The sequence below is a fragment of the Mycotypha africana genome (genome assembly GCF_025528875.1).
Source record: "Mycotypha africana strain NRRL 2978 chromosome Unknown BDF20scaffold_6, whole genome shotgun sequence".
Taxonomy (NCBI): Eukaryota; Fungi; Mucoromycota; class Mucoromycetes; order Mucorales; family Mycotyphaceae; genus Mycotypha; species Mycotypha africana.
In genome coordinates, this window is record NW_026515730.1 from 1,543,452 (window position 1) to 1,571,069 (window position 27,618).

At 39.9% G+C, this 27,618-nt stretch overlaps 5 protein-coding genes and 1 pseudogene across 6 annotated transcripts; 1 reads left to right on the forward strand and 5 right to left on the reverse strand.

Moving 5' to 3' along the window:
• Nucleotides 1-647: 647 nt before the first annotated feature.
• On the reverse strand, nt 648-1,323 carry BDF20DRAFT_913870 (uncharacterized protein; the record flags this gene model as incomplete). Its single annotated transcript, XM_053084117.1, has 2 exons — nt 648-1,054; nt 1,140-1,323. The coding sequence occupies 2 exons, from the start codon at nt 1,321-1,323 to the stop codon at nt 648-650; spliced, it is 591 nt and encodes a 196-aa protein (XP_052935845.1).
• Nucleotides 1,324-1,733: 410 nt separating this feature from the next.
• On the reverse strand, nt 1,734-2,129 carry BDF20DRAFT_913871 (uncharacterized protein; the record flags this gene model as incomplete). Its single annotated transcript, XM_053084118.1, has 1 exon — nt 1,734-2,129. The coding sequence occupies one exon, from the start codon at nt 2,127-2,129 to the stop codon at nt 1,734-1,736; it is 396 nt and encodes a 131-aa protein (XP_052935846.1).
• Nucleotides 2,130-15,174: 13,045 nt separating this feature from the next.
• On the reverse strand, nt 15,175-16,407 carry BDF20DRAFT_942451 (uncharacterized protein; the record flags this gene model as incomplete). The annotated part of the gene is made up of 2 exons (XM_053084808.1): nt 15,175-16,122; nt 16,192-16,407. Coding segments are annotated over 2 exons (1,164 nt in total), but the record flags the coding sequence as incomplete, so codon positions are not given.
• A 947-nt stretch (nt 16,408-17,354) lies between these two features.
• BDF20DRAFT_875542 (uncharacterized protein) lies at nt 17,355-18,171 on the reverse strand. The gene is made up of 3 exons (XM_053081328.1): nt 17,859-18,171; nt 17,730-17,837; nt 17,355-17,529 (listed from the first exon to the last, which is right to left on the reverse strand). The coding sequence occupies exons 1-3, from the start codon at nt 18,096-18,098 to the stop codon at nt 17,422-17,424; spliced, it is 456 nt and encodes a 151-aa protein (XP_052935848.1). The 5' UTR covers nt 18,099-18,171; the 3' UTR covers nt 17,355-17,421.
• A 120-nt stretch (nt 18,172-18,291) lies between these two features.
• On the forward strand, nt 18,292-18,364 carry BDF20DRAFT_t98 (annotated as a pseudogene). The gene has a single exon. The product of its transcript is annotated as a tRNA-OTHER (tRNA).
• A 5,611-nt stretch (nt 18,365-23,975) lies between these two features.
• Nucleotides 23,976-25,743, reverse strand: BDF20DRAFT_820428 (uncharacterized protein; the record flags this gene model as incomplete). The annotated part of the gene is made up of 2 exons (XM_053077541.1): nt 23,976-24,441; nt 25,646-25,743. Coding segments are annotated over 2 exons (564 nt in total), but the record flags the coding sequence as incomplete, so codon positions are not given.
• Nucleotides 25,744-27,618: the final 1,875 nt, after the last annotated feature.

Genomic DNA, 27,618 nt, shown 5'->3' on the forward strand with positions numbered 1-27,618 from the left:
ACTGTATCTTGAGTTTGTTGCATTAAGTGTTGCATTGTGTCAAAGTCTACCATTTTTTCAATGTTTCCATGCTCTAGTGAAATTGTGTCAATATCCATTCTACAGCTTTCTTCTTCATTGACTGTAAGCAGTGACAGAAATAATGAGGACCAAATAACAGAACAAGATTGTGGGGTTAGTGTTATTAACGTCTCTGAAAGGCTTGTTACAACGGACAGAAAGATTACACGTGATATGATAACGTTTATTGAACAGAAGATGTACTGTATAGAGAAAATATGTGGGGCAAAAAAGACAGATAAAAGCACTGAAGAGCATTAACTTCAGATATGGATCATATTTACAATATTACTGTAATTAGAGAGGTGAAGCCTCTCTAATGAAATCATTCGCCTATTAGGCGACATAACACAGTACAGTAGATTTCATACAGTTTTATAAGTATACTGTAGTCAGGTAGGTACTGTACGTGTCCTCGTTCATACAGTATCAATTTCTGTTTCGTTGTGAATGTTGTTCTGTAACAACTCGTTAGATGCGCAATTAGACTGCATCTGTTTTGAGTCAGCGGGGAATTGTACAGAACGTATTGCACATGTGGAAGATTGGTGCTACGGAGGAACTCGTTTATTGTTAATGCGATGTTGCTATTGCTTGTCGCGGGTGCATACAGATGCGTGTTCTGGGGACCAGGGAACGTTGGCAGAACAATTGAAGCATATGTTTTTGCTTCGGAAGGTGCGACTGGGGTTTGATACTTCCGGAGCCGCAGTGGAGATAATTGTGAAATTTGGCTGTTTTTGACATTGTTGTGCCATCATTTCTTTGTATTTTACACTGTTCAGTTGATTGATTTCCCCAGCGGTGTATGGCGCATTCATATCTGTTTTTTGTGTTACCAGTAGAATTTTTATTGATTCCCAAAGCAGATTTGGTGTCACGATCGCGGTTAAAATTGGGCTGGGATCGTGTAAATGAAATTGCGCTGATATTGTTACAGTATTGTTGGTTCGAGCATTGGAAGTGTCATCGTCTTTAATAGTTGTAATTGATACTGTATAGTGTCAATTATATTCGAGGATATTACCATTCTTCCCTTGCTAGCAACCTTGTTACTGTAACAGTGTCTTGCTCGTTACGGGGTACATTTAGGAGTAACCTAGCAACTTCGGGGCGCAATTTTGGTAATAGCGATAGTCTGAGGAGTGTTGCTGTTTTAACATCGTTTTCCCGTTTTGCAGCTCGGCGTAGTCGTTCAAACCTATCTGTGATTGCGTCGATGGATTCCCGTGGTGCCATGCGTAGGTTTAGCAATTGTTCCATGCTATCGATTTCTTGGGCGACGTCTTCGGTAGCATAGTATCTTTTTATGACTATGGTGTCATGTCCCGATCACTGTCTACGGTATCGAAACACGAGTGAGAATTATTTAATTTAAACACAGCATAAACGGCTGTCAACTTAGACTCGAATTGTCGATTAAGCAATTGTTTACAAGTCAAACTGGTATCAGATCCATAACAGTGTAAGAACACGCCTTCACTAATCTCTCATTAAATCCATTAGTACTCATTGGTTGCAACTACATCTTCCTAACATCCTCTACAGTATAAGCTCAGCTAATTCTCTGAAAAATATATAAAGCCTTCATGTTCTCAAAATTGAAATAAAAATTATCTGACTTTTTCGGTCTCGTTCTATCTTCTTGGTCTATAAAAATACTTAAGAATATCTCATATGGTCTTGATCTCCTCCCAAGATAGATTGCGTCCTTTAAGAGTAGTGTTGAACCAAGAACGCTGATATCGGTTCTTCATGTTTAAAGGCATAAGGCGTTGCCTGTTTGTATCGAGGTTAAGGCTTGTCGCATTGACTTGTTGCTTCTCGAATATTTCTAGTACATCTTCGATTGTTTCGTACATAATTGATTCTGGGTGCCATTTATTACCAAGACCATTCCATTGCCAATAAGGAAGATCCATAGGAATGCAGGAGTCACTGGTAGCGTCACTCTGGCGGTGTTGGTGTGCCAAAAGAGGAGCTGGAGAGTGAAGTCTGTGAACTTCTTCCATATACCTGATGCGGCGGACAAGACGTTCTGATTCTGCCTCTGTTGTATATTGAGGCATAAGTCCGTATATAGATATTGACAGAGACAAATAAATCCTGCAATACTTGCTATGTGACTATCCCATAATATGACATTAGTCTCTTCTGGTACTTAATCATTCACTATTGAGATTACATATGGATAAATGATATTCTTTATTGTCTGTGCATTATGAGATAATATTATTATAATAATAGAGTCCAATGCTACAGCATGTTCCATACATATTTTTATCCTAAGCCAGATAATATTAAGATAGATCCAATGGACATAATAGACGGAGGTATTCATGATATGAATGGCGCAGCAGAGACCTGAAGGTCGGATAAAAGATCTCTGGCTCAGCAACACCACTTGTATCAGGTATAGACCCAGACATTATCCAGAAAGATCATGTCTATTCCAGCAATTTCCATATTCTCTTAACATATCTATATCCGCCTATGAATATCCAATTGTATTCTTCCACATAGTCGTATCAACTGATATCAATGATATGGATGATTAAACATGTCTCATGTTACTGTTCTGATTTCCTAGAAATTTCCAAGCAAGCAATTCTAGAACTCCGCAAGGCATATCTCATTCTCAGATCAAGTTCCTGAAAAGTATAAATATGATCCCAAGTTGAAGTGTAGAAAGAAAGGAGTCTTTGTCTTATCTTTATCTTTTGTCTTAATCGACTCTTAATAAACCTACCACGAGTTTTCACAGACTTTCTCTTTGTCTTTCTATTCTTTTACTATTATATTTTACCTATACACAACATTTTTTTCTGTGAATTACCTACAACCATGAATTCTCCTGTTACTGGTTCTGCTGTTTCCCCTGTCACTGGCTCTGCTGTTTCTCCTGTTCCTTCCGTTGCCAACTCTGCCAATGGTTCTGCTCCAGTTCCTACTGGTACATCTCCCTCTTTGCCAGCCAACGCTGGTACGGTTTCCTCTATCTTTGATGGTTCTTCCTCTTTGTCGAGTGATCCCGTTTCTATTGGTCATTCTTCTGCTATGGCGATTGATTCCTCTCCTAGCATGGTAGCCTCTGTTCTTGGTGATTCTCACCATGAAACGATTGATCCTGACGTTGCTTTGGGTTCGGCTTTAACTGATCTTAAGGCTGAGCTCAATCAGCATATCCAAAGCTGGGCAGCTGCCCGTTCTCGAGGTGACGTCCAAGCTGCGGATAGAGCCCTGCAACAGTTGGAGCAAACAAAAAGGGCTATTAAGAGCTTTGATGATTGCCGAAAAGCTTTATCTTCCGTCTCTGGTTCGTCTAATAAGGCAAACACTGAAGATGAGAAAGCAGGAAAAGGAATCGTTTTTTCGTTGCATCGACGAGACTTACCTAAGTTCCAGTTGAGCACGCATTTAATGCGATACTTTCCGAATGATGAGGTTTATGAATCCGTCGAACAGTTTTTAAAGACGTTTGAGCGTATCGTTAACCCGGCTACAGGCAATAACATCGAGAAGTATTGGAAGCAAATTATTCCACTTACCCTTCCTCCAGGTGATGACACATGGATCGAAAATTCACTTTTGACCTGTAAAACTTGGAAAGAGGCAAAGGAGGAATTCCGCCGACATCATGAGTCGCCTTCTACTACCAATCGCTTTGTTGAATTGGTCTTCACAATGCAGATGAAGCATAGAGATTCGCTCGTCGATTATTCTAGACGTTTTCTGCAGGCCATGTTCAATGCGGGCATTCCTCGCGACGATCAACGAGCTGCGCAACGTTTCCTTGCCTCTCTGTCCAGTGATGTGCAACCTTTCGTCCGCATGTCGATGAATAATGTTGATGCTGCTAAGGGTCAAGCGCAAGATTGGACAGTTGAAACGATTACTGATGTTGGTCGTAAGATACTTGGTGACAATCCGGCCGCTTATAGGTCTATTGCTGCCATGATGCCTGGACACAATGCTGATGGTCGTTTTGAGGGTTCTGCTTCTCTTGGTGCTGCTGTTAATAGTGGTAAACACAAGAAGAAGGGATCCGTCCACATGAAGGCAAAGGTGCATAAAGAAACTGTCTTATTCTGCAAGCATCACGGACGTAACTATACGCATGGTACTGCTGACTGTTTCTTCTTAAACAAGAAGACCAAAGGTGATATGTCTACTTCTACAAAAGCTGTTAACAAATGTCGTCGTTGTGGTGAACCTTGGTCTCGTGAACACAAATGCCGAAAGTCCACTTCTGATGGTCATGTCCTTACTGTCAGTGAACCTGATAGTGAAGAGATTGCAAAGATGGAAAAAGAGCTTGGTTTGCAAAATGAAAATCAGCCACATATCCCTAATGAGGATGTCGTCATGGACGAGAACAATTCCGATTCCGCTTATGACTGTAAGTTATCAATTTCAGAGAGAACATTAAATAGTACTTCCATAAGAGATGATACTAATCCACTTAATGTTTTTACACCTATTAGAATTGAGGGTAAAACGTTGATAGGCTTTGTTGATACTGGTAGCAAATACAGTTTTATAGATTTGACTACATATAACAATAAATTAAATCTTAACAAAATCAATAAAGTCAGTGGTTACTTTAATTTCTTAAACAATAGAAACAATGTTCCTCGTATTGGTAAAACTGATCCTCTTCTTGTTGAATACACAAATGGCGTTAAATTCAAACACTCTTTTGAGGTTATGAAATTTAATGAGCACTTTAAGTTTGACGTTCTTTTGGGTTGCGATATCTTGAAACATCTGAACATTTCTTTACACGGTGTTGCATTTAAGCTTGATGACTTCAAGTCTAACTACTTGAAAGACATTAACTTTGACAATGCCAGTTTTGAACATGATAATCTCCATGAACCTGATTCTTCTCCTGCCGGTACTCCTGAGCAAATGAAAGAATTTATGAGTTCTATCCAGGATGTTCTTGAAATAAATAAAAATATTCCTGACTCATCAGCATGCCCATTACCTGCATCAGTCATTCATCTACCAACTCCCCCAATGCGACAGCGTACCGCAGGCAGTATCCTATTCCTCATGCCTTACGCCCAGTATTGGATGAACAAGTACGAAAATGGTTGGAAACTGGTACTATTGTTCGTTGTAAAATGAACACATCCTTCAACAGCCCTTTGTTGTTGGTTCCAAAGAAGTCTAAGACTGGAGAAATTACTGGTCATAGAGCTTGTCTAGATGTTCGTTTACTCAACAGAATTTTGCCACCATCATTTAATTATCCAGTTCCTCTCATTAAAGACATCTTCCGCAATTTAGCTGGAAAGAAGTACTTTACCACGATCGATCTCTCGAATGCATACCATCGTTTTAAAGTAGCCGAAGAAGATCAACACAAATTGTCGTTCACACATATTGATGGAAGACAATACATGTTTGTCAAAGGATGTTTTGGCTTAAAGTTTTTAACTTCACAATTCCAGAAAGTTCTCAGTGTTTTATTTGAAGGACTTAGCTGTGTACAAAACTTTGTTGATGACTGTGTGGTTGCCAGTGAATCTATTGAGCAACATGCGCAAGATGTCAAGCAAGTTATTGAAAGGCTGAATAGCGCCAATTTGATCATTAACCAAGATAAGTGCAGCTGGTGCCAACACTCTGTCCGCCTTCTAGGATTTGTTGTTGATGCCAATGGTACTAGAGTTGATGATTCCAAAATTACAAATGTTCAGACCTGGCCAAAACCCAAGACAGCAAAACAAGTTCAAGGTTTCTTAGGCCTGATAAATTACTTTCGCGATTATATACCCATGATAGCACGAGTAGCTGAGCCTTTGAATCGCATTAGCCATGCTACCAATGTTGAAAAGGTTTGGGGAGAGGCCCAAGATTAAGCTTTTGAGGCACTCAAGAAGATCCTGTCATCTAAAATGGTTCTCACCTATCCCGACATGACAAAACCTTTCACAGTTGCCACTGATGCATCCAAATTTGCTATCTCAGGAGTATTAATGCAGAAAGATAGATTGGGACGAGATGTGTACATTAGTTTTATGTCTCAATCATTGTCACCATCGCAGCGCAATTGGAGCACCACCAAAAGAGAGCTGTATGCCGTCGTTACTGCCTTACAAAAATTCCGTGAATACCTTTGGGGTCAAAAATTCACTGTATACACTGACCATAAGAGTTTGGTTTACTTGCACACTCAAAAGGTGATGAACCCTATGCTCATAGGATGGCTTGACACTCTACTTGATTTTGATTTTGATGTCATCCACCTTCCTGGCATGTTAAATAAACTCCCTGATCTATTGAGTCGCTTATACCCACCTCTTTTAGAGAGTGACTATAAGCTGGGGGAGAATAGAGCTAAATCAAAGCCTACTCTAAGCAGTAACAAGAAGCGAGTGGTAAAGCGTAAGCGCTATAGCAAGGACGAACAAATTAATGTTCTGGCTACTAAATTGGTTGAAAACAAGGATAGACCTATTGAATATATATGCCCACCTGAAGAAGAGAGACACAAGCTGCTAGTTGACATGCACAATTTAGGACATTTTGGCAGTCAATTTATGGTTCGTGACCTCCACGATCAAGGACTACATTGGAGCAATATCTATGCTGAAGCAAAAGCTGTTTGTGAGTCTTGTCCTGAATGCCAGAAACATAATATTGTACAACGAGGATATCATCCCATTAGAAATATTGTAGCTTACCGTCCTTTTGATCACATCAGCATGGACCTTGCTGGACCTTTTCCCATGAGTTCTGATGGATACATGTACATCTTAGTTGTGGTTTGCATGTGCACCAAATTTGTTCTGATTCGACCATTGCAAAATAAGCACTCTGATACTGTCGCAAGAACTTTGGTAAAGATTTTTGCAGATTTTGGTTTACCCAGAGTCATTTCTTCAGACAATGGTACAGAATTCAAGAATAAACTCCTGAATGACATATGCAGGCAATTACATATACAGCGCAACTACAATACAGCATACTATGCCCAATCTAATGGTCACGTTGAGGCATATGTCAAGATTGTCCAGAATACCTTGAGAAAAATGATCAGAGGTAATTCTAGAGACTGGGATTTATATTTGCCCATTGTGCAACTTTGCGCCAACAGACAGATCAAGAATAAAACTATGAGCGCACCTTTCTCTTTAATGTTTGCTAGACGAGTCAATCTACCCGATGAGTATGCAAATGAGGACCGTTATCCCATTTTACGCAATACCTTGACAATTAAAGAACTCGAAGAGCAAATAGAGAAAATGGAAAAGATAGTCTTCCCAGCTATCGCTGAGAGAACACTTAAAATTAATGAGAAGATTAACCAATATTACAATGAAAATCATAAGATGGTTAATATTCCAAATGGTACCCACGTCATGATAAGATTGCCACAAAGGAGCAATAAATTATCTGCCCTTTATGATGGTCCTTATACAGTCGTGAGGAGAAACCAAGGTGGTTCCTATATCCTTAAGACACCTGAGACCAATGAACTGCTACCCCGCAATTATGTGCCATCTGAGCTCAAGATTGTTGACATTGATGAGGGAGCAATGGATGATCTCTATGAGGTTGAAAAGATCCTAGAGCATCGTGGTCCTAAAGGTGATAGAGAATTCTTGGTTAAGTGGAAAGGTTACTCTGATGAAAAAAGCACTTGGCAAAAAGCAAGCGACTTCTCAAGCCAAGAGATTATACAAGAATATTGGGATCAATATGACTTGCAACAACAGGCTAAAGATAATGACAGACCTGCTAAGAGATCCAATCCTTCACGTAAGCGCAAGACTCCTGCTCAAACTGAAGACAGAGAGCCACAGCCAAAAGGGAAGAGGTTGAGACAAAAACAGTAACTATTATGAGCAGCAAATGCAATTCGAGAAAGTAATTTTCACTTTCCATACATGCTGCCAGGCGGAATACTACTATCTGTTCGGAGACTTTAACCTTCTCAGTTAAATGTAGGGTAATCAGATCAGTGATTGACATTTGGTCATGTTCGACTTAGCCTCTCAATTAGCGACAAGGTAGCCGTACACAATCCCAGGGTGATTGTGTCCTGGGGGAGAATAGTGTTGTATATTGAGGCATAAGTCCGTATATAGATATTGACAGAGACAAATAAATCCTGCAATACTTGCTATGTGACTATCCCATAATATGACATTAGTCTCTTCTGGTACTTAATCATTCACTATTGAGATTACATATGGATAAATGATATTCTTTATTGTCTGTGCATTATGAGATAATATTATTATAATAATAGAGTCCAATGCTACAGCATGTTCCATACATATTTTTATCCTAAGCCAGATAATATTAAGATAGATCCAATGGACATAATAGACGGAGGTATTCATGATATGAATGGCGCAGCAGAGACCTGAAGGTCGGATAAAAGATCTCTGGCTCAGCAACACCACTTGTATCAGGTATAGACCCAGACATTATCCAGAAAGATCATGTCTATTCCAGCAATTTCCATATTCTCTTAACATATCTATATCCGCCTATGAATATCCAATTGTATTCTTCCACATAGTCGTATCAACTGATATCAATGATATGGATGATTAAACATGTCTCATGTTACTGTTCTGATTTCCTAGAAATTTCCAAGCAAGCAATTCTAGAACTCCGCAAGGCATATCTCATTCTCAGATCAAGTTCCTGAAAAGTATAAATATGATCCCAAGTTGAAGTGTAGAAAGAAAGGAGTCTTTGTCTTATCTTTATCTTTTGTCTTAATCGACTCTTAATAAACCTACCACGAGTTTTCACAGACTTTCTCTTTGTCTTTCTATTCTTTTACTATTATATTTTACCCATACACAACAGCCTCCAAGGTTTCCATAGCTTCCGGAGCTAAATTGTAGAGTACACCACGTGCAATAGCATTACTTACTTGCTTTACGCGGAATCGTAGAGTATCAATGCTAACATCTTCTAAGGTTACATCATCGATATTAATGGCTACATGAGCTTGAGTTTGATAATGTGAATCGTTCTCCAATGGGTGTGGTGAGATTCAGCAGTTTGACAATGTTGGGTGTCCTTGCTTCTGGTGTTAGCCATGTTGTTAACTAAGGTTAAGGAAATACTGTATATAGAATTCGCTAAAAAAAAGTAAATCTTATCAATTAGGATTATAGTGGACTAAATTAAGTAGCGAGACTATAAAAAGATGTTGAATTTTTTTATTATTTCGAGTTTGTCACGTTCTGACTTCTAATTCATACTGTATAACAATCTGAGAAACAATCCAGATTTACTGCCTTTACCAGTTATAGTGTACTGGAACAAATAAGATTTCATCAGGCACACTTCAACGTTACTGGTAATCTAGATATATCTCAGTGGCGTTGTACAGTACAATTCATTAACAGGAACAATATTACTCGGTTGTCACTACTAATTTCTTGATTCCACTACAGTATAAGCTCAGTTCAACCTCGCATTCATACAGTATAAAGAACCCTTCAATTTCTAAACCAAAATAAAATTATCCAAGAACTATTGTTCGGTCTCGCTGACTCACTCAGTCTCTACATTTAAAACTTATTAAATTATAACTCTTGATACCTAAGAACATCACAGAGTAAACGTTTCGGTCTCTTTTATATCTTTTGAAATATGTAAGTAATTTTTTAGAGAAAAGGCATGTCTGAGACCTTGCTTAATTAAGCCTGGGCGGGCACCGCAATTATTCATAACTTGTTTAAACATCAACACCGACTGAGAACCACCTTGATAGCGGCATTAAAAAACCCTAGGAAGCAGAGAGAAAGGGATCAAAGCTGAAAAAATTCCAGCGGCGTACAAGAATGGAACCAACAATCGTTGGTTTGGAAAGCTAACGCGTTAACTACCTCCACCGGGGCTAGGCCCCCCCTTGTAAAATACGTTTAAAGAGATATTTTATTACAATTAAATTTTACCCAATGAGCACACAGATAAATACTTATCAAAATTGCCCGGGGAGGTTCAAGGAAAGTGTAAGGGAATTAAAAAACCTTTAACGGGACAAAGGAAAAAGGGAAGGTGATCAGAGGCAAACTAGGGAATAACGGAGCGATCAAGGTGTAATTATCGGGGGCGCATACATCCAATCCAAGAGTAGCTGTCCTAGGTTTTCCGGCGGTGTTGGAGGCTCTTTATTATGCTGGAGGTAGTCAACTTCAGATAGTATTAGCTGTAGAGTGGGCCATCGAAGTGTCCAAGCGTGGCACCGTATTTTGTGCTGCCTTGAAGGACTGGTGGGTAACAAATTCAGCAAAAAAGAGATGGGGTCAGATATGGTGTGAGGAAGCTGCAAGCGGTTGTGTATCTTAAGGCAGTCAATGACGTGGGCTTTTGTAAGTGTACGCGTTGGATGGTAGAGGCAACTGGTTGAATAGTTATTGGGTAGCCAGCCAAGGCGCCATCGTAGACATCGATCACGTTCAACAAAGGTCATTGGGAGCCAGAGAATGGGGTCAAGCGATATATCGGGGCGGCAGAGCAGTAGTAGTTTTGAAGGCTGTGTCGCATTCCGCAGTTTATTGAGATTCTCTTGACGGTAGACACGGATAGCTTTGTTTAAAGAGCGAGAATCATGGGTTGACGGGAGCCGGTTCCAAATGACATTAGTGGCGGAGAGCTTGTACCATATCGAGTGACTTTCACGGTTAGCGATTGTTGGTAGTAGTCCAGTCAGTAGAGCATCATCAGGAAGATTTTCTGACCTAAGCAAGAATTTTGCTTGAAGAATATGTAGCCTTTCTCGTATAGTTGGTAACTTTAGCAAATGTAGCATAATGGTCACTGAGGAGCGAGAGGAACCACCAAAGATTCGACGCAGGCACTTTTTCTGGGCTGTTTCTAATTTATCGATCGTGGACTTTTTATATTTGACAATGGCTAAACCATATTCTAATTGAGGGCGAAGTATATGTGCGTAGAAGCGAGAGGCTAGTAGGCGACTAAAGCCGCGGGGATTTACTCCTATAGCAGCTAATTGATTCAGTGTTTGAAGAGCTTTCAGTGCATTTTGGGTGACAAGTTGTTGGTCATCGATTAACCCACCAGGTTTGAACGGAATACCCAGGTATGGAAAAGTAGAAGCTTGTGGTATCGGATGGTTGTAGAGTTTATAAGTTTGCTGAATTTCACTGTCATCTAAGATCACACATTTTTGAGGGTTCCAGCGAAAGCCCATGTCATAGCTGTAACGTTCACTTTGTTGAAGAAGGTTGCGCATATCGTCTTGAGAAGCTATTAGGACCACATCATCAGCATATAAGAGGCAATTGAGGGATGAGGCGAGTTGTGTCGGGCTGGGTTGTGCAGGAAGTATCGTAGTTCGTAGCATGCGTGGGAAATTATTGATGTATTGTGAGTACAGGAAGGGTGACAAAATGGATCCTTGTACAGTGACTCACAAAAGTGTGGCAATAATTCGGTCTTTTAACTACTTCTTGCTCTTTCTGCTCTTTTCATCATACAATTATATACATAACAGCAAGAGTATTTTTTATGAACAAGAAGATAAAAGCTTTCTCTTTCATACGATATAACTTTTGTACTGTCTCGATAAGACTAACATAGTAAAAATTGAGTTTTAAAATGACATATATGAATTTCATGCAAATTTGCGATCAAGGTTCAGGGGTAAACTACTTTTATTGAAGATTTAATACTTCGTAGGTCCACCTTTTGCCTGTATAACGGCTTGTATACGTCTAGGCATACTCTCGATGTGTTTCATACACATTTCTGCCGTAACTTTGTTGTACCAAACGTCGGCAACACGATCCCATAGCTCTCCCATGTTCTTGGGAGGTACATCGTACGCAGCTAGCTTGCACTTTAGATAAAACCAAAGATTTTCGATCGGATTCAGGTCAGGGGAGTAGGATGGCCAGTCAAGAACGTTGACCTTGTTTTTTCTGAACCATTCTTTAGTATATTTAGCAGTATGCTTAGGATCGTTATCTTGCTGCAAGATCACATCCTTCTTTTTGAGACCATAATCTTTGAGGGTCTCCATAAAGTCGCCTTTCAAGATTTCACAATATAACTTCGAGTCCATCCCGCCCTCAATCTTAGCAATGAACCCAGGCCCATGTTGGGTGAAACAACTCCATAGCATTAAGCTACCGCCACCTCCTTTGTACATGAAATTAACGTTGTGAGGCTTTAGGGGCTCCCCTTTCTTTACCCAAGTCCAAGTCTTACCATCCGACCCCAAACGGTTAATTTTGGTTTCGTCACTAAAGACAACCTTTTTCCAGTCATCGACAGTCCACTTGCTATGAGCTCTTGCCCATCTCAAACGATTGCGGCGGCGTTCATTAGTCAATGGCAATGCTGATTTCTTGATCTTGGAATCAAAATCAGATGACTTGAGCACCCTACGAATCGTTTGAGCAGAAATATCGTGCCCTTGAGCACGAAGGCTTCTGGAGGCATCCACGGCGGTTATATATTGACCGGTGTAGAACGATCTCGCGATCAGCCTAGCATGCAAATCGCTGATCTTCTTTGGTCTCCCCATCTTCGCATTAGGCTCGACTTGAATCTCTTTGGCGATTCGACCAATGGTCCTAGTAGAGACGCCAGTAGCGGCCGAAATAACTCTGTATGACTTTCTAGCATTGAGTTGAGCTATAATATCCATCTTTTTGTCGTAAGGAATGCTTCTCATTTCACTAATTAAGATGATGCTTGCTAATGGAGGCTAATGGCAGATTGATCTCGAATTTAACTAAATGTTAGGAAGAGAAACGCTTCAAAATAAGCGTTTCGCATGAATATAAAACTAGGAACCTGGTTTCGATTGGCTGATTTTGAAACTCTTTCTTTCTTTTCACAAAAAGTTGTGATGATCATCATGCTGTGAATGGCGAGATTTCGCCATTTAGCAATGACAACTGTTACAATCAGTAAATCTGAAGCGAATGCAATGAAAAGCACACCAAACTGTAGCGAATAGAGTATACTTCAAATATAAATAAGAAAAAGAGTGTGTTTTGTAATTGATTATGGAAGGAAAACTAGAAAATCAAAAATCACAAAACATTGCCACACTTTTGTGAGTCACTGTAACACACCAGTACGCGGTTGGAAACGATATGAAGTTGCGTTCTGTAGTAATACTTCGATCTGTACATCATCAAATAAATTTTGAAGAAGAGCTAGTAAGGGCGGAGGTGCAGCCGCGGCCAACGCGTTCCAAACAATTCTACGATCAACCGTGTCATACGCAGATTTGATATCCAAGAAAGCAAGTACAGGAGGTCTATGGTATTTGCGACGTAGCATATTGCAAATTTCTGCAAGGCACAATGCTTGGTCCAGCGACCCGCGGGCATTTCGAAATCCACCTTGGGCGATATCAATTGGTGGGCTATGGACTTGCAGGTAGTCTTTCAGACAGTATTCTAGAATTTTTCGAAAGATAGAGGTCAGGCTAATAGGTCGATAGTTATTAGGATCTTTTGCATCGCCTTTCTTGTAAATAGGAACCACCTGAGCCAGGCGCCATTCTGGAGGAGTATATGACCAGGTCCAACAGAGAGTAAACAGGGCTGTTAGGGGGTTGGAGATCTCATTGACGATAGGGACTAGCATTTCTGTCCGTAGATGATCACTGCCAGGTGCTTTTCGCCTAGGCAATTGCTTTATAGCGGTTTTGACTTCTTCTACAGTAATCGGACACTCCTCAGAGAGGTACGGTGGCGAAGTGTCTATCCGAGTGGTACTTGAAGGTGAAGGTTGAGCAGGTAGAAAGCGACCCGAGTATACAGCTTCCATTGCGTTAGCCATGGTATCCGCGGCTTGCTGTGGTCCATCAGGAGAAGTGAATGTGGGCTTCACAGCTCGGTTTTTTCGAATTTTGCTAAAACGGGAGATAGCTGTTGGGTATTCAAGCGTCTCTAGTTGATGACAGAATTGACGCCATGTTTCGCGTCGACGTTGTAGGACAAGCCTACGTAGCTTAGCCTTGGTCTGTTGATGGAGAAGCCAAAAGTGGAGTTTGTTTAAACCGAATGCTTTCCGCCATTTGCGATAGTAGAGCTCTTTTAAATCGAATGTGTGCCTCATTGCATCAGTCCAAAAGTCATGCGCTGTAATGGTCCTTGGTTTTAGAGCACGGCCACAACTGACATCGAGAGCATTGTAAATTGACGAATATAAAGTTGAGGTTGTTTGATCAATAAAGTCGATTGCAGCCTGTCGAGTTGAGAGGGGCGGTCTGTTCTGCATCAGTGGTAAATCCTTTATCAAGTCCCGGAAAGTCCGCTGGTAGTGCTGGCGACAATCCTTTTTACGGAGGTTTGAGAGCTTCCATAATTTGCGAGGTGGTGGGGGGCGCCTTGGAGGTGGGGTACGAATATCAAACTTTAAGGTCATGAATTTATGATTTGAGTCCAATGAAAGGTCATCCCGGATCTCCAGGTTGGGATTGGCGAGTTCCACATTACTCAGGAAGTAGTCGATTATGCTGCTGCCATTAAAGGTCATCGAGGTGGGCTGTCCATGTCTTAGTCGTGCATTCCAATTGTACATATTATGCTCTTGCATCCAGGAGAGGAGTATGCGTCCACGACAATTAAACGATGAATCGCCAGTTATCGAGCCAAGTCTTGCATTCAGATCACCACATACTAATAACGAAGATGTGTTAGGAAAGGTTAACGGTAGTAGGTCAAAAATGTGAGTAACAACGGTATTGGGCAATGAGGGGGGTAAATATAAGCAGTGAATTAAAAAATTTGCTACGGTAAAAGAGAGAGTATACTTATTCAGCAAGGGATCGTCATGCTGTATATGTTGTACTGGGTAAGGATTGTCAGGGTGCACCAAAAGAGCAATGCCGTCTCGGCCACGTTGTGGACGTAATGCGTTGACAGGCATACCATAGGTGTGATACTGTTGCCAGGAGGTAGGATATTTGTTTGGTGAAAGAAGCCATGTTTCTGTGATTAATAAAAGTGAACTATTCCTAGCTGTATCTAAAATTGGAGAGATAGCTTGTTTGGGTAAGCCAGTGGCATTAAATAAGGAAATCGTGATGGTACTCATTATTGTTGGTTTTGGGGGGGGTGTAAAGTCGGTATCACTCATAATGTCGTCATTCTCAATATCAAAGATATCGGCTGGTGAATGTTGCTTTAATTGTGTATGTCCTAATGATGATGATGAGGTGTTTGCCATTACGGATGCATAAGTGTCTTTGTCGATCCAATCTTGCTTGAGAAAGTAAGTGGCGACAGCATATTTGACTGGTGTACGAATGAAGTTCAGGGCACGGACAAGTCGAGCGGTGTGGTGTTCTCGGGCTAAATCGTTACGTTCAGCGGGAGTCTTTTGCTCATATTTTGGATCCATAAGGATGCTGCCATCATTAGGATCAAAATCGTGTTTAATAGAGATCTTAAATTGTTGTAGCTGGTCGGTAAGTTCCTGAGCGTAGTCGTTGTGGACCAAGAAGGCGACAACGTTACGCGTTGGGTAGTGAATGTCAAGGATTCGGCTGTTATTGATGTTAAGTTTACGGAGGCGTGCACGAAGTTGTCCTATGGGCACTCTAGCTTTGGTGGGGACATAAAGGTATTTGAAACCTTGTGTTAGCGATGGAGGTTGGAAAAGACGAGCTGCTGCTGTTTGACGTTCTTGTTGGCGGTGTTCTCGGCGTTGTTGTTGAGCTTGTTTAATGATCGCAAGGCGCGCTTCATCACGCCAGGGGTGGACAGGTGAATCATTGGTAGGATTGGTTTTTTGACTATCGGTCAAGGCTGGGAATTGGCTGTTATAAACAGGTGTGGGGTTCTGCATGGTAGTTAAGTTCGAGTGTTGTGCAGCACGAAGGGCTGCATTTTCAGCTCGGAGTTGACGGATTTCATCCTGTAATTGGTGGATGAGGTCTCTTAAGGCAACTATGTCATCGTTGGTGATAGCAGGGGTTGGCTGAGCAGGTGTATCTGGGGATCCATCATTGCTGGAAATTTCCATAGGCAGCTGGGTTTGGTTGTTGACATTACTGACAGTCTGTGAGCTGGGAGGATCATCGTCGACGTCCTGGTCGTTCTCAGGACGGGTAAAAGGGAGGTGAAGATCAGGTGTATTGTTGATTATGTCGAACATGACAGCGGCGTTAACGTTCTTACCACAAGTCTTACAGATGTAATTGGGCTGAGTTGGGTGACCCGTAACTGAGCCTGCTTTATGAAAGGTGGCAGTTTGGTGGCAGTTGGGACAGGCTATATCTCGGCGGCAAATGGCGAAGACATTCGTCAGATAAGTAACTTGTCGTGGGGACAACAGGTTAACAGTGGGCTTGCGACCCTTTTTTCCAGGCGGCATGAGAGAATAGGATTGGAGAGACGGTAGCAAATGTCGAAGATGTTAATGTGTGGTAGATGTATATGAAGGTCACTTTCCAAAAAAGGCAAAAATTAGCTAAAAGTTATGGAAAGCAGAAAAAGAGCTCCCCTTGTAAAATACAGTATTTTCGCTTTAGATTCAGACTCTTTGAAAAAATATTCGGACGTTTTATTGGAAAAATTCATACTGTTTAAAGGAGTATTTTTAGACTTATCAATTGTTAAATTGGGACTGTTTACGAAGCTATCTCAGACCGATTTCTTTTTGCATGCATCTGTCCCAGTAAGTTTCAGCATGCCTGATCCAACCTTTACAATCATCAGGAGTAACTGTTTTGCAAGCTTCCATTATACGCGGCGTCAAAATGTCGTTGCTGTTTAATGGGTTTCTTGAATTATTACTTTTGACCTTAGCCCAGCACTCTTCAATGGGATTAAGAAATGGTGAATAAGGCGGCATAAATACAGTAGAGGTTTGTATCCTCTTTTGATAATAGCATCCACGACAAATGGGGCATGATGGATTCTGCAACTATCTATCAAGATATAGTAACCCTTTTTATCTGATCTGTCCAAAAAATCCATTACAATTTCCAAGAATTTTCCAGTATGAAACGCAGTTGTACCCTTGGGAACAGGTTGGGTAGCAGTTACAACTTGAGCAGCCTTTCTTTTCTTCGTTTTAGGCTCAACAGAATATTGCTTCTGGAGAATTTCTAGGTCGCCTGCCTTCAAAGGGTTGACCTTGGTGAAATTTATGTATCCCTCTGGCCATATACAACCGATGATGCTGACATTTATCCCTCGCTGTGTTTTCACCTTGACACTTGCAGGCTCACCTACTTTCGACCATGCTCGACATCTAACCATTTGGGAGTTGAACCCGGCTTCGTCCTGAAATTGACGTCAGCCGCTCGCCATTTTTCAATTATGCTCGAGCGAAGCTCTAATGTCCTAGGGGCATCCCTTTCCGCAATATACTTGCTGGCTTTTTTCAGAGAGAGGCGGCATTTTTCTCTAATGTGCGTATATAAGCTGGATAGAGCAATCTTCTCAATTTCGGGGTATCTCTCAAGTAATTTGATTCTTGCTTCATGTAATACTGTACAAGGCAAGGATTTTCATCGAAAAGCTCAATCAAGTATTTTGTATGCTCAGGAAATAGTTTTTAAGCAGTATTTCCATTCTTAGGGCCTTTCTTCTCGCTGCGAGGTAAAATAGTACCGTCACTTTCATTATACTCTCTTCTCATCTCAAAAGCTGTACTTCTTGGAATACCGCAAGCTTTTGCAGCTTTTTTACGGGCATTCCTTCCTCCTGAATCAAATAAATGAAGCACTTCATCTGGTCAGGCCCGTAGTTCTTGTATGTCTTAGTGGAGATTTTGATCTCTTGGAACTCAACCGTTAACTAGGAGATGTCTGCATCCACTTTGCTTCTGGTTTCATTATTAAACTCTTCATCAGCATTGAAAGACTCATCGTTAAGCTGACGAACAACGTTCGATGTGATTTCCGACATGTCCACATCGTTAGTACTGTAACTGCTGCCTCGACGAGTGTTTCTACCTAGTTCACCGTACTGAATGGCTAAGTCGTCAGTTTCCATATGGTCAACTGACTTATCAATCTCAGCAAGTACAGCTGCATATTCGAAATGAACGTAATCCATTGTTATTTCTTTGGCTCAGTACTTTTGTATGCTTTTATTCAACAGAAAATAGTTTAGGAGTAGAGCCCTCGTACTGTAACTGTCCAAATTCATTCAGAGGACAATCCAAAATAAGTTTTCAAAAAAGTCCGAATTTTTCTCCAAAGAGTCTGAATCTGAAACGAAAATACTGTAATATGGGCTGAGGGGGCTCAGCCCCCGGTGGAGTGGTTAACGCCTTGGCTTCCAAAACCAACGATTGTTGGTTCGATTCCTGTACGCCGCTGATATTTTTTCAGCTTTGATCCCTTTCTCTCTGCTTCCTAGGGTTTTTTAATGCCGCTATCAAGGTGGTTCCCGGTCGGTGTTGGTGTTTAAACAAGTTACGAATAATTGCGGTGCCCGCCCAGGCTTAATTAAGCAAGGTCCCGAACCGCGCCCAAAGTCTTAGCCTACCAATTATAATGATTAGTTTAGCCCCTTCCCCCGGTTGAAAGCCAATTTATACACTCGAGTTCGGATTTTTGCATGCAGATTACTATAAATAGAGTAATTTCCGGGGTATAGTTCCTAAGCTCATTAAACTCGCCTCAATTTCTAGTTTTCAAGGATATAAAAATTTTTTATTTTCGGAGTTTTATAAAAAATGGTCATATGTTTATTTTTGCTAATTATTCATCAATATAATCATCATCACTATGATTGTCGCTTTCACTAGTAGTATTATCCTCCTCATCAGTTTCTATCTCTTCTCTCGTTCTAACTTGCGGCAAAATTGATTCATGTACATCATTTTCAAGTGAATCCAATAATAATAATAATTGAATATTTTGAATTAATCTAGCACATATAGAAAAAGCTTTACCTTCTGTTTCCTCAAAGTTAACAGATACGTCTTTCGTGGCAGTCAAAATAGCATTCCAATAGTCATTGCTACAGTATACTTTTTTAAATTTCTTAAAAAAAAAATTAAGACATTTCTATCCAATAATATTTTCAGAATAAAAATCCGAGTCAGAACCCTCTGTAAAGTCTTGAATTCTTTTTAAAATTATACCGCAAGGTATTTTAGCTTTTTTAATTTTTGATTTTTTTTTCGATGAACTTTGACTTTAACCTCAGATTTCTCTATGACGAAGTAAGCTTGGAGCACAAGACTTTTACCATTGGAACGCTGGCGATTAGCTCCGTTACATATATAATTTTCAGCCAAATATTCTGATATATGAAGCTACGTCATCTGACATGACGTCATCGTAATAATATTACGTAATAGAGATAGTTGTTAGCTTTCTAATGGTAAAAGTCTCGTTTTCGAAAACAATTTCCTTATAGAACAATTTACACTTGAAAATTGAAAGCTCGAGTGTATAAATTAGCAGAGATCCCCTTCCCCCTTCCCCCCATTTACAGTGCTGCTATTAACCGGCTCACAAAAATATAAAATGATCTGTACAGTGCAATAATTACGTCAGAGCTACGAAATAAAGACCACTAGATAGCCCAAACGTCATAGTATAAGAAAGGAAGAATGACGTAATCATATGTTGTTACACAAAGCTGCAAATAAAAAAAGCTTGATTTTGGGCTAAATGCAAAATGATACAAATATGATTCAGTGTACCTTAAACTCTATTTTAGCGTACCTGATGCAATGATAACGTATCATTATGATGTAGAGAAGCTGAAAAATATATAAAGGCGACATTTTTACACAGTTTTCCCCATTACACTCTCACTTTTACCTCTCACAACTACCTCTCTACAATGCCATATAAACTCAGTAACGACAAACGAAATGACGTCATTTCAATGATCAAGGCCGGAAAGGGTACTAAAGACATCGTACAAGCCACTGGAGTGTCTAAAGCCCAAGTTGTTCGCATGAAAAAAGAACATGATCCTGATCGCATTAAATCTCGTGGTGGTAGAGTCAGTATTGTGTCCAATTACACAAAGCGAGTCATATCTTTTAGAGTCCGAAAAGGATTCTTATTATCAGCAAAGGATGTCCAAAGATATCTGTGGTCTCTTGGTTACAAATTTCAATACTCTTCCACAACAAGACTCATGAGATCCCTTGGCCTTAATTCTCTGTATAAAAAAAAGAAGCCTTTCATCAAGAGAATCAACCAGAAAAAGCGATTGCAATGGGCCAAAAAACACCGTGACTGGACTGTAGAGGACTGGAACAAGGTTATATTTTCCGACGAAACCAAAATTAATAGATGGGGATCAGATGGAGCTCAGATTACATGGAAGCATAAGGACGACCCACTTCGACCCCATAATTATCAGACTCAATTAAAAGGTGGCGGAGGCTCAATGATGGTTTGGGGATGCATGACATCATTAGGAGTAGGTTACGCATGCCGTATTATCGAGTATCCTATGAAATCAGAACTGTACACCCATATCTTGGCTACTTCGTATAAGGATACACTTGAGTACTTTGGTCTTAGCAACAAGGAAGTCATCTTTCAACAGGACGGAGACTCAAAACACACCTCGCAATACACAAAAAAATGGCTTGCAGACAATGGAATAAGGTATATTGAAGACTGGCCACCAAATAGTCCCGATTTAAATCCGATTGAACACCTTTGGCACCATGTCAAGTTGAAGTTAGATGCATACGACACTAAGCCCAGAAATATGAATGAATTGTGGGATAGATTCGATAAAGAATGGAATAAATTCACTAAAGATGACATGAAGAAGTATTACGAAAGCATGCCCAAAAGAATCGAAGAAGTCATCAAGGCTAAAGGTGGATATACTAAGCGCTAATGTTTTGTAGCCTGATTGATTTTACAGTCATTTTTACATTTTTTCATATTCCGCCCAAATTTCCTAAATAGTATTTTATAAAATTTTGTTCAATAAAACTATGTTACTTAAGCAATATTCACTCAAAATTTGAAGAGTCTAGCTTCATTTCTGCAGAAGTTATCTTAAATTATATTTTTGTGAGCCGGTTAATAGCAGCACTGTAGATAGTATGCTTTTTCGCCCACCACGGCACCCTGACCGACATTATGTTTCGCTCTATTCTCAACTCGAGCTGCCCCGGGCAATTTAGATAAGTTTAATATCTCGTGTCCATTGGGCTTAAAAAATGTCAGTAATAAAAATCCTTGTTTAAACGTAATATGGGCTGAACCTTCCCTTTTTCCTTTGTCCCGTTTAAAGGTTTTTTAATTCCTTCACACTTTCCTTGAACCTCCCCGGGCAATTTTGATAAGTATTTATCTGTGTGCTCATTGGGTAAAATTTAATTGTAATAAAATATCTCTTTAAACGTAATATGGGCTGATAGGAAGATACATGTAGTGTTGTTTAGGTGAATAACTACATATGTATATTTGGCCTAGGTAATTATAGAGGACAGCACAGTTCTTCCTTTCCGAACACTAGAGTAGCTTACGTCTTTTCTAGTTTTTTATAAAGTATCTATTCACTTGCCTTGTTATAGCAGGTTATATTCAGAAACATTAATAACGTTATCCCCTTAGTTAACACCTGTTAATTAGTCTTAGCCTCTCACAGCCAAGTCATTACACTAGGAGAATAAATTTATGCTACTCAAGCTATTGAACAACTGGCTGATCCACAACTTTCTATATTAATGTGATTCTTTCATCTCTAGCAATTGAAGTAAGTGTGCTTTGGGAAGTACCAGGTACATTTATGAAGCATAGTCTCCATTGTATAAAAACGTGCGGTTGGATCATTGACATACAGTAAGTCCAAGAATATGTATCTCAATCACTCCTATACATAGCTACCCAAGAGTGTGAACCTTAATGGTATGCGGTATTTATGTTACTGACAAATGTAATCTTGCCAAGTAATGTATTTAAAATAACATTTGTAATTGTTTCTATGATAAAAATACAAAATAAATAAATTGTGGTAAATGAGTAAATAACAATTAATTATAAATTGTTATTATAATTACACGTTTTCGTATAGGTTTTATGACGGCATAGGTTATCGATTCGTTTTGACCGGTCCACTGTATTACACCCTTGTGTTATGTCTGTAATTTCTGACTCCGAATATTAAAATTCCCGTGACCATAGCAGAGCCTGTCAAATAGAAGCCCGGCGTTATTTGTTAAATGCACACCAACAAGGTATTGGGGTTTCGTTGGTTGGTATTAGTGGCTATTGAGTTTGTTTTTTTGGTTTCCAACATTTAAATACACTGTCAAGGTTTTACAGTGTTATGACGCCTCCTACGCGAATACAATTATTAGAGAGGTTTCACATCTTTAAATTATAAATATGGCTCATCTGTAGTTAAAACATCCTCAGTGTTATTATCCTGTTCTTTCTTGCCCTCACATTATTTTCCTATACATCTTTTTAATAAACGTTATCCTATGAAGTACTATCTTTCTGTCGTTGTAACTTATCTTCAGAGACGTTAGTAACACCAACCCCACAGTCTTGTTCTGTGAATTGGTCTTCATCATCTCTGTCACAGCTCACAGTCATTACATACAGTTTCCCTAGAGAATGTCCGAAACAACATCTTTTGCGTTAGTATGGTATTTGGATTTGAATGAATCAAATACAGTAACTCTATTTTTGTTGATCAAACCATATACATACATACTGTACCGTGCCTTCTCTACTTATCCAACTTGTTGATCCCTTTTGAGACTGAGTGAGTCAGCGAGACCGAATAATAGTTCTTGGATAATTTTCATTTTGGTTTAGAGATTGAATAGTCTTTTACTGTATATGAATGCGAGGTAGAACTGAGCTTATAGTGGAATTGAGAAAGTAGTAGTGGCAACCGAGTAATGTTGTTCCTGTTAATGAATTGTACAACACCACTGCAAGATACTATATCTAGATTACGAGTAAGGTTTGTGGCATTTCCATAACTCCTATACTGTATAAATCTTTAATTGGAAATAAAATAGCTAAAAGACTCTGAAGATAAAAAAAATATTATATGAATTGAAGTATTTGAATGTTGAAAAGTTGAATTACCCCCTTTTTACATGTATACGTTATGAAGATTTGCATTGAAGTACGTTTAAAGAAATCTTTTATTACAATATTTAAAACCCAATGAGCACCAAAATTGCCCGGGGCAGATCCTAAAGTTTCTATACTATAGACTATGTATTGCTAAAAACCCCTTCGGGAACAAGGGTAAAAAGGATTGAATCAGTTGTTGTTGTGTGTGAGGGCTGGGTCAACCATTGTAATAGGGCGTAGCCTAGTGAGGGGTCTGGTGGAGGTGGATTCAATCCATGAAACAAATGATCGAGTTCATAAAGAATGCGGCAAATGGACGGCCAACGGACGGTCCATGTTTAGCGAGTGACGGCTGATCGAGGGGGACGAGTGGGAAGTTGATTCAAAAAATTAGACAATGGATCTAGAATTGATATTGGCATCATCAGACGTTGATCCATCTGTAAGCACTGTATGGCATGTTGTTTTGTCATGATGGTGGTGGGTTGATGGAAGCAAAAGTTGGAATGATCACCAGGTAGCCATCCAAGACGGCGTCTTGGATGCAGCGGCTACGCTCTTCGCTAGTCATCGGAAGCCAGAGTATAGGGTCTAAGCTGATGGATGTCGGACACGCAGAGAGTAACTTTGTGCTCTGGTGTGCTTGTTGCAGTTCATGTAGGGTTTCTGTTGGAAACTCACGAATGCATTTGTTAAGGACTTTATGATCGATAGACTGTTGTTGTTGAGCTCGGTTCCAAATAGGAGAGCGGCTTAGACGAAAATAGGCTGATTTGCTGGATGGATCTTGGATGTAGGGGTGCAGTAATGTTAGTAGAGCATCATTTGGTAAGTGGTGAGAACGAAGTACTGTATGTATTTAGCCTGGAGAATCGCACAGCGTTTCTTCATGGATGGTAGATCAGCCATGCGGAGCATTACTTTTACAGATGAACGGGACGAACCACCAAAGATCCTTCGAATACAGGTATTTTGGGCCTTCTCTAGTCTGAGGATGTTGGCGGAGGTGAAAGGACATACTGTATATGTAGCTGCACCATACTCTAGTTGAGGCCGGATCATTTGAGCATAAAATCGAAGAGCCATTCTCAAAACCATGGTTGTTTAAGCCAATAGAACTGAGGATATCCATCGTAGCCAATGCTTTCGTGGTATTGATACGGATTAGTTCGTTGGGATCCACATAGCCACCCGGGTGGAAAGGAACACCAAGGTAGGGAAATGAGTTAACTGACCTTAAGGGGGATTCATAAAGGCTATAGGTCATAGGGTCATTATGGGGATCGAGAATAACACATTTATCAGGGTGCCAGCGGTAACCAAGGGCGTAACTGTGATTTTCACATTGATGTTGATATATCCAGTTACTTTGAAAGACTTACTGTATAAAAATAAAATAAGACAGTAAAATGACCAGACTGTGGTATTTGACGACTTGTAGAGTTAAATATCACTTAGTTAAAACAATAAAAAGTTAACGAGATCAAACTAGTAGGTCTTTATTTTGAATCAAGTTAAGTTCAAAGAGAAGAAAAATATCTACTGCAAAAATTTAAATATCTTCTTCATATTGCGGAACCTAGAAACTGACAGCTGAGTTATTCTACTCAAAGAAGACGTACGTCTTCTGAACCGTAAAAGAATAGAATTCTCCCTTGAGGAGATTACGCATCTACCCGGAGCGGGTGGACTTGTAAACGTATCCATGGCTTGATCTAGTGATCATGCAACTAACCTATTTTCCCGTGCTAACCATTATGTAGCACTGCTTGCAGGAAAATAGAATTAATTAGGAAAATAGTATTCGTGCGTGGTGTTTGAGTTGAGTGAACAGTTATTGTAAAGGATGATCACAACCTATTATCTTGTAATCATTCTTTATGCCGAAGGCAGAGAATAGTACTTATAACCTATTATACCTTGGTGTTGAATCAATATATCCTGCATGTCCATATATTAATTCTACTATATATCCCATGTCATATAGTAACGTATTATAGCAAAATAAGTAAACTATATATCCTAAATGACAACCTGTTCAGCCTTATACGAGGTAGCTAATCTCGTATAAGAATCATCACTTATTCTATATTCGTTTCCTACTCTACTTTATATTATTTCAGCAGTAATGAGGTGTGAGGATCTTGTATAATTTGTATACGAGGTCTCCACATCTCATATGATGCTGTCAACTAAACACAACACTTAATTCACGGTACTCATATATTAGAGTTTATGTAGTTTCTAATTATTTCTGGTTTGCAATATTGTATAATTCATCTTTATCCTTCATAAAGTGAATTATGTTTTTAATATTTCTATATCATCTACCCTCAAATACGACACAGACACAACAAAGATACTCTTTATTCAAGTCTGTTGAGAATGATACTTTTATATGAGAAACGGGGTTATTAACGGGTATTCAACTATTAATACAACTGAACTAAAACTATCATGAGAATGATAAGATCTAGCCGCAAGCGGGTGTCAAAGTAGATGTGTATCAGATTGTCAAGCGGGTACTGAAGTCGTTCTGTAGTTTAAGACGTATAGTTGTATCTTGGATACAACAGATGTAATAGATGTTGTAGATGGCGTCGGTTTGCAATCAGTACCACATCATCAGCGTATAACAGGCAATTCAGCCGAGTGGCTAGTTCACAGGGAGGTTTTATACCGTTACAGTATTTTAAGTTTTATAAGGGACGATTTCGAAAATTTTGTGGACGAAGTCGGTACGTACCTTAATTGGGACTTTTTTTTTTTAGTGGACTATAGACTTTCGATTTTAGACGAAGTAGGATTTTATTGTAGATTTTTTTTACATTTTAGACGTCAATATTAATTCTGAAAGCATACAGTAAGTGAAAATAACATTATCGTTCATCGTAACCCTACTTCCTTCTGTAAACATCTCTCCCAGAAACTCTCAGCGTACCTTACCCATCCAAGACAATCATCGGGCGTAACTGTTTTGCTTGCTTCGCTGATACGTGGAGAGAGATCATCACCTTTTTGAAGAGGATTCCTTCTAATGCCTGCTTTGATTTTTGCCCAGCATTCTTCAATTGGGTTCAAAAATGGTGAGTAAGCGGGCATGAATAGCGGCTTGTAGCCGCGTTTGTTGATAGTATCGACAACGAATTGCGCATGGTGGATCCTGCAATTATCCATTACGATAAAATAGCCTTTCATGTCCAGTCTGTCCAACGTATCCATTATAACCTCCATGAATTTCACGTAATGATACTGTAAGCGAATGCCTCCTTTTTGCAATAATTGCAAAGGTTTTTAGCAGTAGCGGGAGCGGGACGTTGCTTTTTCTGAAAATCGTTTTCAGAACCGGTTTGTTTACTTTTAATGCCACTATGGCTCGTCTCAGCTTTCTTTTTTGGCGAAACGTTGGTAGCCAAAGCATGGTAGAGGGCTTCCTGAATAGGACCGTAATGAACTTCAATATGCTTATATACTTCCTCTAGTGTTTCAGGGTAATAAGTCGCTTTAAGGCCCTTATCGTTGTGTTTCTTCAACGATTTTTTAACCTCTTTTTTCGTCATAGGCAAAAGAGACTCGACGAACAAAGCAACAGCAACAACAGAGTTGGGGAGAGGGGCGCCAAGAAGACGGTGAATAGCTTGTCTATAGCGATCCACATAGTCGCGCAGAAGCTCAGTTTTCGACTGGCGCATCGTAACAAAATTTTCTATTTTGTTACTGGGTGTTGAAAGGTACCCAAAGCGCTCAATGATGGCTTCTTTAATGCTTGACCAGTTCGTCTTTGCAGGCCTGGGGTTGATATTGGTTTCATACCAACGGCTGTAAATGCTATTTTTACTAACCAAGAATGATGATACTAAATACTTGCGCCAGCATGCATTCAGATCACAATCATGGCTTTGTAGAATTGTTTCAAAGGCCGTAGTGAATGACTCAGCGTTCTCGTACGAGATCCTACCTTCGGTTTTAACCTCAGGCGCGTCGTCTACCAACTGAAACAGAGGGATTTCCCTGAGAGGAATGTGCGGGTGCGCATACTTTGATTGCGCAGTGCCGTGGTTTGAAAATTTTTTATGAGGTGGCTTACCCTCGTTCATCAAATCCTCCATCAATTGACGAAGCTCATTGATAGTGTTGCGCATGTTCTGAACTTCGGAAGCATTAGAAGTCGTCGAACATTTTAAGTGTAACTGGTTGATTTGAGTCTTATACCGTACGATCAAGACATTGTTAGAAATAATAGTCAAATTTTGACCATCCAACTCAGGGGCATTAATATTAATGCTATTGTTATCAAGATGCGAATTAGTTTCATTGCCAACATCATTATATGCAAAAATATTTGCAGAAGTGGAAGGGTGCCTGCTTTCTGCATGTCCCATGGTTTTATGAACCGTCTGTTGGGACGATCTATCACCAGAAGCAGTGGAAGCAGAAGGGGCAGAAAGAACAGCAGCGTCATGCATCTCTGTGTCTTCGGACAGAGAGCTGTCGTAACCGAAGAGGTCGGCAGGAGAAGGAGAAGAAGGTTCGTAATTGCTTGC